The 14,312-nt window shown below is 45.5% G+C and overlaps 1 protein-coding gene across 2 annotated transcripts in view; it reads right to left on the bottom strand.

Annotated features, from left to right (window-relative positions):
• The window catches only part of LOC138293602 (serine-rich adhesin for platelets-like), a 620,895-nt gene that overhangs the window by 54,945 nt on the left and 551,638 nt on the right, over window positions 1–14,312 (bottom strand). For both annotated transcript variants that reach the window (XM_069232871.1, XM_069232872.1), the window contains one exon: window positions 11,579–11,692. In XM_069232871.1, the coding sequence (XP_069088972.1) occupies window positions 11,579–11,692 (114 nt within the window). The remainder of the gene's footprint in view (window positions 1–11,578; window positions 11,693–14,312) is intronic.

Raw genomic sequence — 14,312 nt, 5'->3', positions numbered from 1 at the left:
GGTTATGCTTCTTTCTAGTTTGCCGTACTCCAAATGCTGGGACTAATTCTCTAATATAGTTTCTAACCCTTCTGACAGTGGCTTCAGGACAGACCTCCCCACCACAGATTCAGCAGAACTTCCAGTCAATTGGGGTGTCTGATCACCTTCCTTGTTGCACAAATGTGGATCCGTCTGGGCAGAGACCCCTGCCTTCAGTCGCAGTCTGATCCGAGGAACCAATCAACTCCTGGCTGGCTCACCAAAATGTTGCTTGAAGGTGAATTTAGCTTGAAAAAACAAAAGACAAGAGGCATTTGGCAAAGCAGGAACTGTTCATTTAATTAAACATTACGGCCGGGAGAACAGTTACAGACCCGGGGTCTGAGGACTCTGTCAAGGTACAGCTGATTTGCTCAGTGTTTTATACATTTCGCTAGGTACCATTAAACAATTACAACATTCCTTTTTGGGTAAAGAATGCGAGCAGTTGTCTTGGAGTCATAAATAAGGTCCTGATAACAAATGCAGGTGGGCCTCAACCTTAAGCGGACACATTGTGTGCCAGTGGGTATAGGGCCAGATGCCCGGCCTGAGGCGCACATGATCGCTGTGTGTTACTCTACATGCTGTGATCCGATTGGCTGTGTTCCTAACTTCATGTGGCATCTGACTATATGGTGTGTAGGGACTGTACGCATCCCTCCGACCATGTGAGTTTTATTGAGGCCAATTTCTTAGGACCATTGTGGTGTCACTGCGCCTATCTGTGGTGCTGATTTAAGATTTCTGTTTGTGCGTTTGTCTGCCGGCTACACGTCACCCCACCTGTGACCTGTCAATCTGTAACCTCAGGCTAGGTCTCAGGCCTAGGTCTAAGAGCCTGCCTTACCACATACTCTCTATAGTGAATTTAATAATGGTAATAATGGTGATGCAATTTCGTTCTTATATACGAATCTATCATTGTGTGCATCGGCATACATTTTTCCAATATAAACAAAAACTACACAATAATATAGAAGACAGGGAATCAAACTGCAAAACTGACAGGAACCTAATTGCTGTAGTTGTGGCCTGTTGACTCCGCGGGGTAGGAAGTGACAGGCCCAAAATAAACCCATCTCTCAGAAATTTCCAAAACGGATCCCATTTCACATGTGGCTGTAAGAATATTCCTGGAAGAGCATCATTTAAAAAAATCACCCCAATGATGCTCGCACACCTTCAAACTGTTAGACTTCCTAGAGGTCTGAATCAAGGACACAATGTCAGATGAACATACTAAAGACTGCAGTCTCCTCCTTTCATTTTCCAAATCCCCTAGAGACAGACACTGCAGCGAGGTCTCTGGAAGAGATGGGACTCTGAGAGAAGAAAGAGCCAGGAGGAAGACCCAGGGATGATGGACAGCTACGTAAAACGGGAAGGGAACCCAAGGCTGTCTCCACCATAAGGGAACCATTAAAAGAATCTCCACCTTTTCCTTCCGAATCTTTGCTACATCCTTGCTGATCAAGGAGAAGGGAGGAAAGGCTTACAGAAGGCCCTGTCGCAAAGGAAAACTAATTTCATCCACCCCCCCCAGGCCTCCTGACAAGTAGAAAGCAGAACCTGGGAAGAGGGGCATCTGTGGGAGAGGTAAATTAGCCCAGCCATGGAGCCGCAAACCAATCCGTGATGCCCGAAGAGACAGAAACATGGTGAAGAAGGCAGGGAAGGACTGGCTCATGTGGTCAGCAAGCCAATTTTCCCTCCCCGTAAGATAAATCGCCTTCAGAGACATCAAGTTTGCTTCAACCCAACTGATGATCTCTTCTTCCAGCAATGCCAGATGTGGGGACTGATGCCCACCAGATGGTTCACATAGGGGGTCATTATGACCCCGGCAGTCGGAGATAATGTGGCGGTAGTACCGCCAACAGGCTGGCGGTACTTACCGCCACATTATGACATTGGCGGGTTGGCTGAAGCGAACCAGCCAATGTACCAGTCCGACCGCCATAGCGGTAGCAGCCAGCAGCCGCTATAGTAACTGCCGGCAGTATCATAAACCTGCCTACTGCCATGGTTTCTGTGGCGTTCGTAACGCCACGAAAACCATGGGGGTAGGCCCTATCAGTGACGGAATTCCTTCCCTTCACTGATAGGAGGCCCTCTCCCCCAACACTCTCCAGAAGCCCCCAACCCCTCCTTCATCCACTCTCTCCCCCTTCCAACCTCCCCCCATATACACACACACACGCAGACACACACTCATTCACACAGTCATACAAGCATACATACTTGCATGCATCCATTCATTCATGCACACATCCGTACACACATTCACACTGACACGCAGACACGCTTTCACATTTCCATTCATACACGCACTCACACACATGCATACACGCATGCAAACAACACACACTCGCATTCACGCACACACTCACACATACAGGCACACCCCCCACACACACACACACACAACACTCCCAACCCTCTTCCCTGTCGGAAACCCAACTTACCTGGATCCAGGGGATTTTCTGGCAGAGGACGGGATGGGGCGCTGCTACTGCCAGCAGCGCCCGCCAGCAGAACACCGCCAGGCTGTATTTTTTTTCATAATACGGCTGGTGGCGGTCTACTGGTGTGGCGCTGCTGGTGGTAGCAGCGCCACCTTACCACCATCCGCCAGTATGGCCACAGCCGGATTTCCGCCCTTCTTGTGGTGGAAATCCGGCTGTGGTCATAATTTGGTGAACAGATGGTAGCCGCAACGACGTCTTTTGGCGCCCGTCGCCGCGGCTGTAGGCGGCATTTACCGCCAAGGACAAAATGAGGGCCATAATCTTTTACCACCTGATCATCTGCCCTGATCTGTACTGGACAGTTCTGGATTTGAGGGGAAAAGAAGAGAAGAGCACTGAGAATCGCTGACACTTCCCTCCACTCTGTCTTGGTCCACAGTCCCTGAACCGTGGAGCTCCCTAGTGTTGCCCTCCCACTAGCCGACACTGCTTGCAGCCGTAGTAGTTGTTTCAGGGACACGGGGAGAGAGGATATCCCTCTTGTTCAGGTGTGAGGCTTCCAACCACCACTGGAGCTTAAGACAAACTTCAGGAGAAACATGGACCGGAGTGTTGTAGTCCTGAGCACTGGGATCCCATGGAGTGAGGAGATGTGTGAACAGATGATACAAGTGCAGCTGAGCCTTGGGAACTTGGAATAGTGAAGCTGCCATGTCCCCCTGGACTCTCAGCCATTCTTGAGCAGGGGCATGCTGAAGGGACTATAGATGCGAGAGGCGAGACACCATCTTCTTTTGCCAGGCTTGAGTGAGAAAGACATTGCCAATCCTTACATTGAGGAGGGGCTCCATGAACTGGCTCTGTTGTGAAGGAACCAGGTGGGACTACTCCATGTTTAGATGGAATCCTTGGATCTGAGGCATTTGGAGACCAAATAAACAGCATGAAGAGCCTTTGAAAAAGAGGTTGCACAGATTAGCCAATCAACAAGGTATGGACACACTAAAACACACAGGAACTAGAGATTCCACACCAGGAGAACCAGTCTTAGTAAACACCCTAGGTGCTGAGGATAGGCCAAAAGGAAGGACAGAGAATTAAAAATGACATTTCAAAGCAAAGCAATTAAGAAATCTCTGAGAGTAGGGATGGATAGGGATATGTAGATAGGCATTCAGAAGAGAGGCCAGAAATATGCTGGGAGACAGAAGAGGCAAGATAGTTTGTAAACTCACCATGCTGAACCTCTGATGAGGAAAGAACAGGTTTACTGGCTTTCGAGAACCGGACAAAAGGCGCCCAAAGGTTTCTGAACCAGAAACATCAAAGAACAGCATCCCTGACCCCACTTGGTAGTGTAGTTATACCTCCTTTGAAGAGAAGATTTTCAATGCTGTGCTGCAGCTTGTTCAGTCTGCGAGGTGTTGGGGTTTGAGTAAAGAAGTGAACCGGAGGAGAGAACAACTCTATCCAGTAGCCCCATCTCACCAGCAGAAGTACCCACGAGTCTGAAGCATCTTTCTCCCAGGTGGAGAGAAAAAGAAAAAAAAAATCCGCCCACGCTTCTGGATAATCATTCGGTTGTGCTGGAGGAGGAAGGATTAGTGGAGCTTTGCTGCCAGGATTTATCCTGGGATGGAGTGCCACAGCCTTATCCACTCACAGCCATATCCTCTACCCTGGCTGAAAGGCTTAACCAGCATTCTTAGTGACAAGACCATGTCCACTCACCTGAAATCCAGGTTCAGCAGGAGCGAAGAGAATAAAACCCTCACCCGTAAACACTATTCTCTTGTATCTGAACTGAACAGGGAACGAGCAAAAAGTCTTTGGGGGAAAGGGATAGGGAACAGGGATTTGGCAAGGGAAGAGAAACAAAAACACTGGTTCACAAAGGCACATCACTGTTGTTCCAAGAAAGTTGCCTCGGGGTTTGGTGCAGGAATTTCTAAGACCAAAAACAAATCAAAAACAAAAGAACTACAAATATCACAGTCTTTCAGCAAAATGACAATAATTATTATCATTCAATTGAGCAATCACCGAGTCTTATAGCGAAATCACAAAAATCATTAGCACTTGAATGCTCAACTATTAAACACACTTTTGTAACTCACAACAAAATCCTTATAAAATCAAACTTATGAATTTGTCTTTTGTTATTCGTTTTCTCACAATAGACTTGCTCCAAAAGTAATCAGAATAAATGTCTAATTTCGCATAGATATCGAGCGATACTTTCAGGAGCTCACAACAAATAACTTCAATGCTGCCTTTAAAAAATACTTCTCAAGCTGTCTTTGGAAAATAATCTTGTATCACGGGTTTCACAGCATTGACAAATGTTTTTCATAATGCACCAAAAGATCACTAACCTCGAGAAGGTTGCAAACAGGGGAACGAGAGGGGGGATTACTCATGAACCGACTTCTCCTGGAATGTTTTCGATTATTTGCAGGAGATGGAATACTTTTCGTAAATTCTCCAGCCGCTGTGAAAGTTATCCGCTCCAGAGAAGGAAGCTCCGATGAGGCCTCGCCATGAAATGAACGACTCCAGAAAAGATTCACAGAAACTCCATCTGACCCGGGAACACCTGCGGGTGAAGGAAGGCTCGAAGCCAAGCACCAGAAACACATTGGCAGTTCTATTTATAGACTAGTGATGAGTCATCAGATACATGCTGGTGATGAGGGTGCAGCAAGAAGCATGCGTGTGTGAGTGTGAGTCCTAACACATAGCGATTAAAGGGTACCCATAGTCTCTCCTGAATCTGAAACCTCAACAGCGACTTCTGAGAGTTGTCACCCTTCCAGGTCAGCATCCAAATATGAGATCCACAGGAAACAGCAGAACCAGAAGCTGAGCCTACTGCAGACAAGGAATCAAATGCCAGGTCCTAGAGGAACCTGACCCTCTATTCCATTATTGACAACTTGGAGGTGCCTTCACTGCCATTTTGGAGCTCCTCAGCCAGATCCCGGAAGCCATGGAACAGGAACTGAACCACATATGGTGCATAAGGCCCTGCCAGAATAGCAAAGTTCATGGCTGAATATACTCATATGATAGTACCCTCAAACTACTCGTCAACCTGGTCATGGGACAAAGCCTCCTCTGAAATAATGAAACCGCTGGAAGTCATGCCCTCCGTCAGGGAGTCAACCTGCACCATAGCTGGAAATTCCTCAGCAAAATCCTGAAAAGGATAACATTAAGCAAGAAACCGGGCAAAACCTGAGTTCTCCACACTGACCTATTCTTTAACCAAAAGTCCCCGACTGGCTTTATGAATGGAAAGGGACTTAAGATAATTTTTTCTATGTTGAGAGAAAAAAATCTTCATCCTCCACCCGTCAGAGAACAAAACATTTTCCAAAATATACGCAAGCACGACCCATAAATCTGAGCCCTGGATGTATCTGCCTCAAACCTACTCTTCATCTGACTGGTCAGAATCAGGATCTGCAGATGAAACCATAGGAGGTCATTTCTGAGGTAGAACCCTCCCAAGCCTCAAATGTAGCTTCCACTGTTCGATTAAGGATTTTCTGCAGGGCTGACAAACCATGGGAGCCCCTCTCCCCAGAAGCAGACGCCGTGACAGTCCTCTTCAAATGTGGAGACATTAATATGCTTCAGTTTGGACGTGTGCTTTCCTCCGTGGTGGCACTCAAAAATACACCAGGACGTGTGTATCCTCAAAAGAGGAAAATACCACTTTCCACGTCAATGTCTGATGCTAGGCAACCAAGAAACCCCAATCAAAGTGTGCTGCAGGTGCTAAACTCTGCCCCCGCATCTCTCAGTGAGGTGAAGAAATAACTTCCTATATCACCCAGCAACAAGTCTGATAGAGGCAGGAGAGACCAACCCTGTCCCCCGTTCAGCAGTGAGGCTGAGAATGTGGGAGAAAGACATTTGCATCACTGCCCAACAACGAGGACACTGTAACATGCCCACTCCACGCCCAGCATGGAGGCAGGAGACATAATCCTAGGCAGCTGCTGCCACCTAATCACTTTGCAGGGAGGGGGCAGCATATCATACAAGCTCCAAATGAAGCCAACAAAGTACTGCCGCTAGTGTAGACCATACACTTTAAACAGAAAAAATTACATACATACCTAGGAAGATAAAAAAAGAATATTACTTACCTGACGATGGGTGTGTGTCCACGTGCCACAGAAGAAAAAAGAGGAATTCCTAGTGGTTAAACCCCACCTTTATGGGCAGGTGGTATTCTACTTAATGTGGGTCATGTAGGGTTGGGCTTAGTTTCTTTTCTGATCTGGGTGAAATGCTGTGCATCAGCTACAGATAGCTCAATTTAAGTGTGGGTCGTCATCCATGGCTGCAGGCAGGTCGGAGACTCCTGAATGGCAGAGGAAGGAGACCACTGAGAGTGGGAGCCATCATCCTTGACTGAGACCAGGTTAACAACCCCATACTGCCAAGAAAGGGGCCACTGTAAAGTGTGGTCCGCCGTTTGTGGTAAAGTACAAGTCAATGACCCCCCTGTCTTGCCAGACGAGGGAGCCGCCATGTAGACCAAGCCGTCGCCGCCAGCTGGCCGAGGTGTGTGACCTCCTGTAAGACCAGGAGAACGGGACCACCATAGAGGAATGAGGGACAATCACCCATCACTGCTGGAGCTGGACAAGGACATACCACAATGAAGCAGGTCGTCCAGAGACCGAGGAGCCCATCAGGGAAGAGATTAGGATGCCCTAGCTTGCAAGGAGCGTGCTGGTCCTCCTGGGATTGCCAGCTGTCACTGGGTCAGGCAAGTCTGTTCCGGGCCAGTGGGATTTACGCAAACCTAGAGCTTGAGAGCTGCTAACAAACTCTTAAGGCAAAACGTAGCCTCTGGGGGGCCTGGGACTAGCGTGGCAGCATCTTGTGAGTTGACTCAATTAATCGAATACTGAATAACCACTTCTATTAGAAGGGGCAGAGAGACTCTGGAGATGCCGCCCGAGGTAGCACAGGTACGCTGACCTTAAGAGGGCTGTGTTTATTATTTAGTGTGTAGCATATGCCATGTTTGTTTACATTAACTATTTTATTTATTTTTTACAAAAGTTAGTATTTGACTGGACAATTATCTATTGCCACTGGTGTTTGTATGCTGGGTTATGATTCCCATTTATGCCTAGCAGCTACTTCCTTCTGAACTTCCATGGACTTCTCGACCTGTGCTACTAATGAGAGTCAAGTGCTGGTTTGGGTATTACTTGGCCCCGCAGCTTAGGACCAATACAAGGATGGGCACCGGGACATCAGGAGTTATATTCTCCAACCCCAGGGTTGGGCCCAGTAGCTTCTGCTTGCCCCATGGCCCTCTGAAATGGATCCTGACAGCCAAATTTAGAGCTCATCGTCTGGCCAGAGGTGATCTCTGTGCAGTCACAGAAGCTGCCGTGAGAGCAGCTCCTCTGAAACCACTGAAAGTTTGGTGCGTGTCTGTCAAGTTTTTAACGGGCATGCACTAACCTTTTATGCTTTTGATTTAGTAAAAAAGAAAAACTGAATGACCTATCAGGGTGGGGGTGTCATTTTTTTCTGTCCATGATGTACAGAAAAAAAAAAACTCCAGATCATCCGCTCTTAATAATGTGGGCCATCTGATGGCCTTACACCAACAGACCATACTCCCTTGGCCCATCAGCATAAGCTTTAGGATGGTGGAGCCAGCTGGAGCACAGCTGTCGTAAACATGCCGGTCCGCCGGGCTCCATAAGTTTGGTAGAGAGGATGTACTGTCACTTTTGTAAGCCCTGTCCATTATACTCTAGATCATGGGTACTCGCAAACATTTTCCCAGGGGCCAAAACGTTTGGTCTGTCACGCGCCTGATGCCAGTGCTGTGGCAGTCAAGTGGGGTAGCTCGGGGGATTGGTGGCAAGGTAGGTGTAGGAGAAGCAAATGATATACATCTAGTGGCTGAAATAAACAATGGAAAACCAGAAAACCTTGAAGGAATCCCGGCTTACCCACTTTTCCAAATTGTGTGATCCTAGGCAATTGTTTAGTCTCACTTCACTCCTTTTTCTGCTTTATCACATTTAAGATGACCTCGAAATACATGATTCATGGTGTGCGCTGCACAAAACCTGCCTCTATGCTTGATTTAATAAACTATAATGTTGTTAATGTATGATAGGAACCCAGGCCACCGATAAAGTGCACTTACCAAGTGACTGGCCTCTTTAATTTACTGTTGGTTGTGTTCTAAGGATAATGGAAATAATTAATGTTTCCAAATGTATGTTTCCAAATGTATGTTTGAAAACTATCACTTTTAAAGGAATACATCTCAGTGCACTGATAAAATAAATTGAACTAAGGCAAAAAGGTTCTGCATGTTAACTAAAAACACGTTTTTAATTTTAAAGAGACTGTCTTAGTTTTACACTTGTGCTGCAAGATGTCTTTAAAAAAGAAGGCGTTTCTAAAGTTAAGTGCAGGAGTCCCTAGTTACTTCCTTTCTTTAATTCCAATTAAGTTTGAAATAAATGATTGTGTGTGTATTTAATATTTTTATTGTTAGTGCAGAGTCGAGCAAACAGCTGCTTAGTGCTCCTGTTGCTCGAAGGGCCGCATGTAAAGGTCAGAGGGGCCGCATGAGGCCCACGGGCCGTACTTTGAGTATCCATGCTCTAGATCATACCCTAAATCTGTCTCTGACTATTGTAGAACAGGGACAGTTAGTAACGTGTGTGCACTCACGACACTGTCTGCCCCTTGCCTTACTGCACGGGATCAGTCAGTGTTCTGGTGACACCTAAGATGAAGGTAGTGTGAACAGCAGCTTTGCACAGAGATGCCTTGGCATGGGTGGACAGGTACAGGCAATGAAGCCTAGAGAATAGTACCAGTCTCCAAAAATATAGTTCAACAACAAGATATTGATAAACCCATGTTTCAATTAGTTAATCCATGTCTTCACATCCAGGGTCTGTTTTAAATGAGCATATCCAAATCAGTAAGTCCAGTGAAGATTTATTACAAAGTACTTAGATGAAAAACAAAACACCAGTATGACGTGCAGAGATGAGAAACAAACGCCGACACGTGTTTCGCCCCCTAATGGTACATAAACATAGGGCTTTCTCAAGGCTATTCAAATATTCTTAAGGTTCTAGTCTAAGTGAATCTGTGGTCATTTCCTACTTTAGTTTCTTTTCAACTAGAACTATTTAAGTAACATACTGAAAAGTGATTTCACTCTTCTTAATTGGCGAAAACATTTTCTTTTAAATTTGTCCGGAAATATCTCATTCTAAGTATATCATTCATCAAAGCCTAAAACAGTCTCTCTCTCAATCTCTCACTTTCTCTCTCTCTCCGTCTCTCTCATTCTCTCTCTCTCGGGTTGGGTGGTTAGAGGGGTTGGCCGCAGAGATATGCCACAGGCCAGTCCCTGCTGCCAACTGCTGCAGCGCAAGGCTGAAGGCCATACATGGAGGTAGTTGGATTAGTAATGAAAATTACTACACGTTGAATAACCATAGAAATTCACACAAAAAAATCAAAGGTTACAGGGACATTATAGTTCGGAAATAGAATTTAAAAATCGCAGAAATTCACTTTAAAAAAAGAAGTTTACAGGGAAGTTATAGTTAGGCTCACATTTTAAACTTACAAAACCATAGAAATTTACCTGTTATAGTTATCTCAAGTAACTATAACTCGTGAACTAAGGTAAATAAAACTCGCGCCCTCGCCATGCACTACTAATTACCCCACAAGTTACGGCACTCACGACATCTTTGATAACATCATTGATAATATCAATGTAATATTTGCAGTAAAATTGTTGACGAAAAAACTGTGCATGGCAGGGGCGTGAGTTATAGTTTCTTGAGATAACTCTAACATGTGAATTTCTGTGGTTAAGTGAATATATATATATATATATATATATATATATATATATATATATATATATATATATACTGGAAGATGCAGGATCACAAGAAAACAACAGCCAGCCAGGGCAAAAATCTGGATCCCAAAGGATACAAAGAGCCACAAGAAAATGTAATATCCAAGAAAGAAGTGACTCAAACAGATGATCTCATTAAAGAACAAAAATATATTTCTACTACAACGTTTCAGCTTCCGCCTTCCTCAGGTAGTACAAGATGGTTTGCTCAGTGGCTGCACAGCTGACACTGGTGGATTTTCAAAAAGCATCATGAGTGAAGATTCCAATTGGAATGTGGAATAATCTGAACATCACTGACAATACCACTTGATTTCTGCATATCTGAATAGTTCTCAGGACTGCATTGATTCCACATTCCAATTGGAATCTTCACTCATGATGCTTTTTGAAAATCCACCAGTGTCAGCTGTGCAACCACTGAGCAAACCATCTTGTACTACCTGAGGAAGGCGGAAGCTGAAACGTTGTAGTAGAAATATATTTTTGTTCTTTAATGAGATCATCTGTTTGAGTCACTTCTTTCTTGGATATATATATATATATATATATATATATAGTTGATATATAAATAGATATATATGAAATCCATGTTTGCAATTTAGCAGGCTTACGTTTTCATTGCACACGTATGTGAGCCACAGCCGGAAGCTTAGCATGTCGGCATCTAATGCAAGCACATATTCTTCTCTTCCCAGTTCTCCTCTACTGCTGCGGTGTCCTCCAGTTCATCATTTGTATACTTAGGTGAACGACTATGGAGGGTGAAAGCATTCGCATTATTCCATGATACCCTACGGGGTGCAGAAGGAGGATGGCCCATAACTGATGAAGGCTGTGGCTGCTCCCAGCACAGTTATTCACAATGGGGGGGATTCATTTTATATTTCACTGTATTACTACACTACCTGATTTACTCGGTGATGGATGAGGAATGGGAGTTTGAACAGCGCTGTGAAGAACTTGGTGCTGGATCAAGTACCTTGTGTTTTGCTTTTTTACAACAATGGCCATATTAAATTTATTTCCAACCGATTATGTGCATACTTGAGTGTACTAGAGGTCAGTATTCCTCTGTGTTTTCTTATTTAATGCATGAAACATGCCTCAAGGCTTCCTGCTGCCAAATGCTCACCGTTCGCCTTGTCACTGGTTGAGCTTCAGATTGTGATGTTGGCAAGCTAGAGCTTTCTCCCTGGCTTTCATCACCTGAGGCATCAGGGGTCTGGTCTGAATTTTTCCTTGATCTCTGTGGAGAAAAATAATATTTGAGATTTTGAAATATACAGAACCCGACATCTAGCACTATTCACAATCAGCCAAGTTACTGATGGATTGAGTCTCTATGTTCAGTATTTATAGTTACATTGTGAGTCGGCTGAAGCTGGGTTAGGAAACGGAATGTTGCCTGAGTCTAAAGTTGCTGTAGTTAATTTAAGGTCTGCTCTCCATTTTGTGTGACATTTATCATTGGGGCAGGACATGGCAGACAGTGAGTACACTCTCTGTTTACTCTATAGGTTGTTGTTCACCTATTCCTCATGTCTGCAGTATTGCTTCTTCATCCATGACCATCACTGCATGTGGTCAATTCTGCCAGGAGAGATTTGAGCACAATCCTTGGTCAGGGGTCTTGGCTAAGCCTGTTTCAACCCACTGGAGTCCAACCCTCTCCCCATAAGCTTGGCTCTCAAGATATATTCATTTACAGAAATGCAAATGCAACTGTTCGGTGCCAGCATTGACTTTCAGAAGATCCCAAAGCCCAAGCTAGACTGTTTCAGAGCACCAGGTCACATCAGATACTCTTAAGGATGGTGACGATGCAGGGCAGCTAAGGAAGAATTTCAGGACTGCCTTTGAGGCTGTGATCCACTCCCAACAATTCCTTGTCCGAAGACTACAGAGACAATGTGAGCTTTCTATGCTCTGTTCTGCTTGGTGCTCACAGGTCTGCAGCATTACTGGTTGAAAGGAGACCCCTGGCTGTTGAGGTATCCGGATGGGGCATTGACCAGGTTATCATGGGTTGACTTCATGCAAGGTTCTCAGATTCCATACAATGAACCACTCAAGGGCAGATGGGTAGAATATTAAGGGTCCTGCAGGAAGGATGTTAGAAATGGGGTCTCTAGTTGGCAGATGTATACACCCTTGTTCAAGTAGGGACCACAATCCTAGTCAGGTTAAGTCACACACAATCTAAATTATCCTGTGCCCACCCTCTGATAGCTTGACACTGAGCAGCCAGGCTTAGAAGGCAATGTGTAAAGTATTTGTGCAATAAATCATACAGTAACAGTGAAAACACCACAAAAATACACAACACAGGATTAGAAAAATAGCTAATATTTATCTAGATAAAATACTGTTGAAACAATAATCCAACTAAAGCGCTTAGAAAACACAATTGCGCCAACTGGGGCTATCACGGCATCATTGACGGAGTCGTTCCCAATAATCTGACATCACCGGTGCTGGTCAGAGTCACACGGACCGAAGTAAAGTACCTTTTAAAAATGAAGAACAAGGATGTCGCACGGAGTCGGAAAGAGGCATCGGTGGGGTCGGTGGGACGTCAGTTCCTTGCTGCTTTTGAGGAAAGAGGTGCTGGTCCCACGCTGCGAAGCAGGTGGAGGTGAGGTGTTGGTTCAGTCCGGATGAAGGGGGGATGATGCAGTGTCCTTCGCAATGCGTTGATTCCTTGTGACCTGGCAGGGTCGCTGGTTCCGGTCCGTCGACTTTGCAGGGTCGCGAAGACCCCGGGTGACGTCAGCGTAGTCGCGACAACGTCAGACTTGAATTGCAGGTCGAGGTCGTTGCGTGCAGCGAGTTCCACGAAGCAGGAACAGGCTGCGGCATCACTGGCGTCACTGAAGTCGTTGTACTAGCACAAAGCTAGCAGTAGAGGTCTTTGTAATCCCTGAGACCCCAGAACAGGAGGCAAACTTAATCCAAGCCCTTGGAGAGCACTTTGGGGGGAAGGCAGAGTCTTTCCAGCACAGTCAGAGGCCAGCAGGGCAGCAGTCCTTTGTAGCAAAACAGTCCAGAGAGTCCTTTGGGCAGCCAGGCACGTCTTCTGACAGGGTTCAGGTGCAGGTCCAGAAGTGCCTGAGTTGGTGGCGTCAGAAATCCAGTTTATATACCCAAAAATGGCTTTGAAGTGGGGGAGACTTCAAAGAGTGGTTTTGAAGTGCACAAGTTCCCCTTTCAAGGCAGTCCTGTCTGCCAGGGTCCCATTAGGGGTTTAGGCAGTCCATTGTGTGAGGGCAGGCCACTAGCCTTTGAAATGCAAGTGTCAGGCCCTCCTCCCTTCCAGGACAGGAAGACCCATTCAATATACAGATAAGTGCAGGTGTGACTGAGTGTCCTGTGTTTGTGGTTGTCTGGGTGAAATGCACAAGGGAGCTGTCAACCAGCCCAGCCCAGACGTTGATTAGAGACAGGCTGTAAGGCACAGATGGTTTTTAAGTGCAGAGAAAAGTCCACTTTCTAAAAGTGGCATTTATAAAATAGTAATATAAAATCCAACCTCACCAATAAGCAGAATTTTCTATTACCATTCTGGCCATACTAAATATGACCTGGTTACTCCTTTCAGGTTAGAATCTACCACTCAAAATGTATATGAAGGCAGACCTAATGCTAGCTTATAAAGGGAGCAGGCCACACAGTAGTGGAACACGAATTCAGGAGTTTTTCACTACCAGGGCATATAAAACACGTGTACATGTCCTGCCTTTTACCTACATAGCACCCTGCCCTATGCGCTACCTAGGCCCTACCTTAGGAGTGACTTATATGTAGAAAAAGGGTATTTTAAGGCTTGGCAAGTACTTTTAAATGCAAGTAGAAGTGGTAGGCCTGAG

Source organism: Pleurodeles waltl, chromosome 4_2 (assembly GCF_031143425.1).
Source record: "Pleurodeles waltl isolate 20211129_DDA chromosome 4_2, aPleWal1.hap1.20221129, whole genome shotgun sequence".
Taxonomy (NCBI): domain Eukaryota; kingdom Metazoa; phylum Chordata; class Amphibia; order Caudata; family Salamandridae; genus Pleurodeles; species Pleurodeles waltl.
This window is presented reverse-complemented; position numbering and strand designations above follow the sequence as displayed.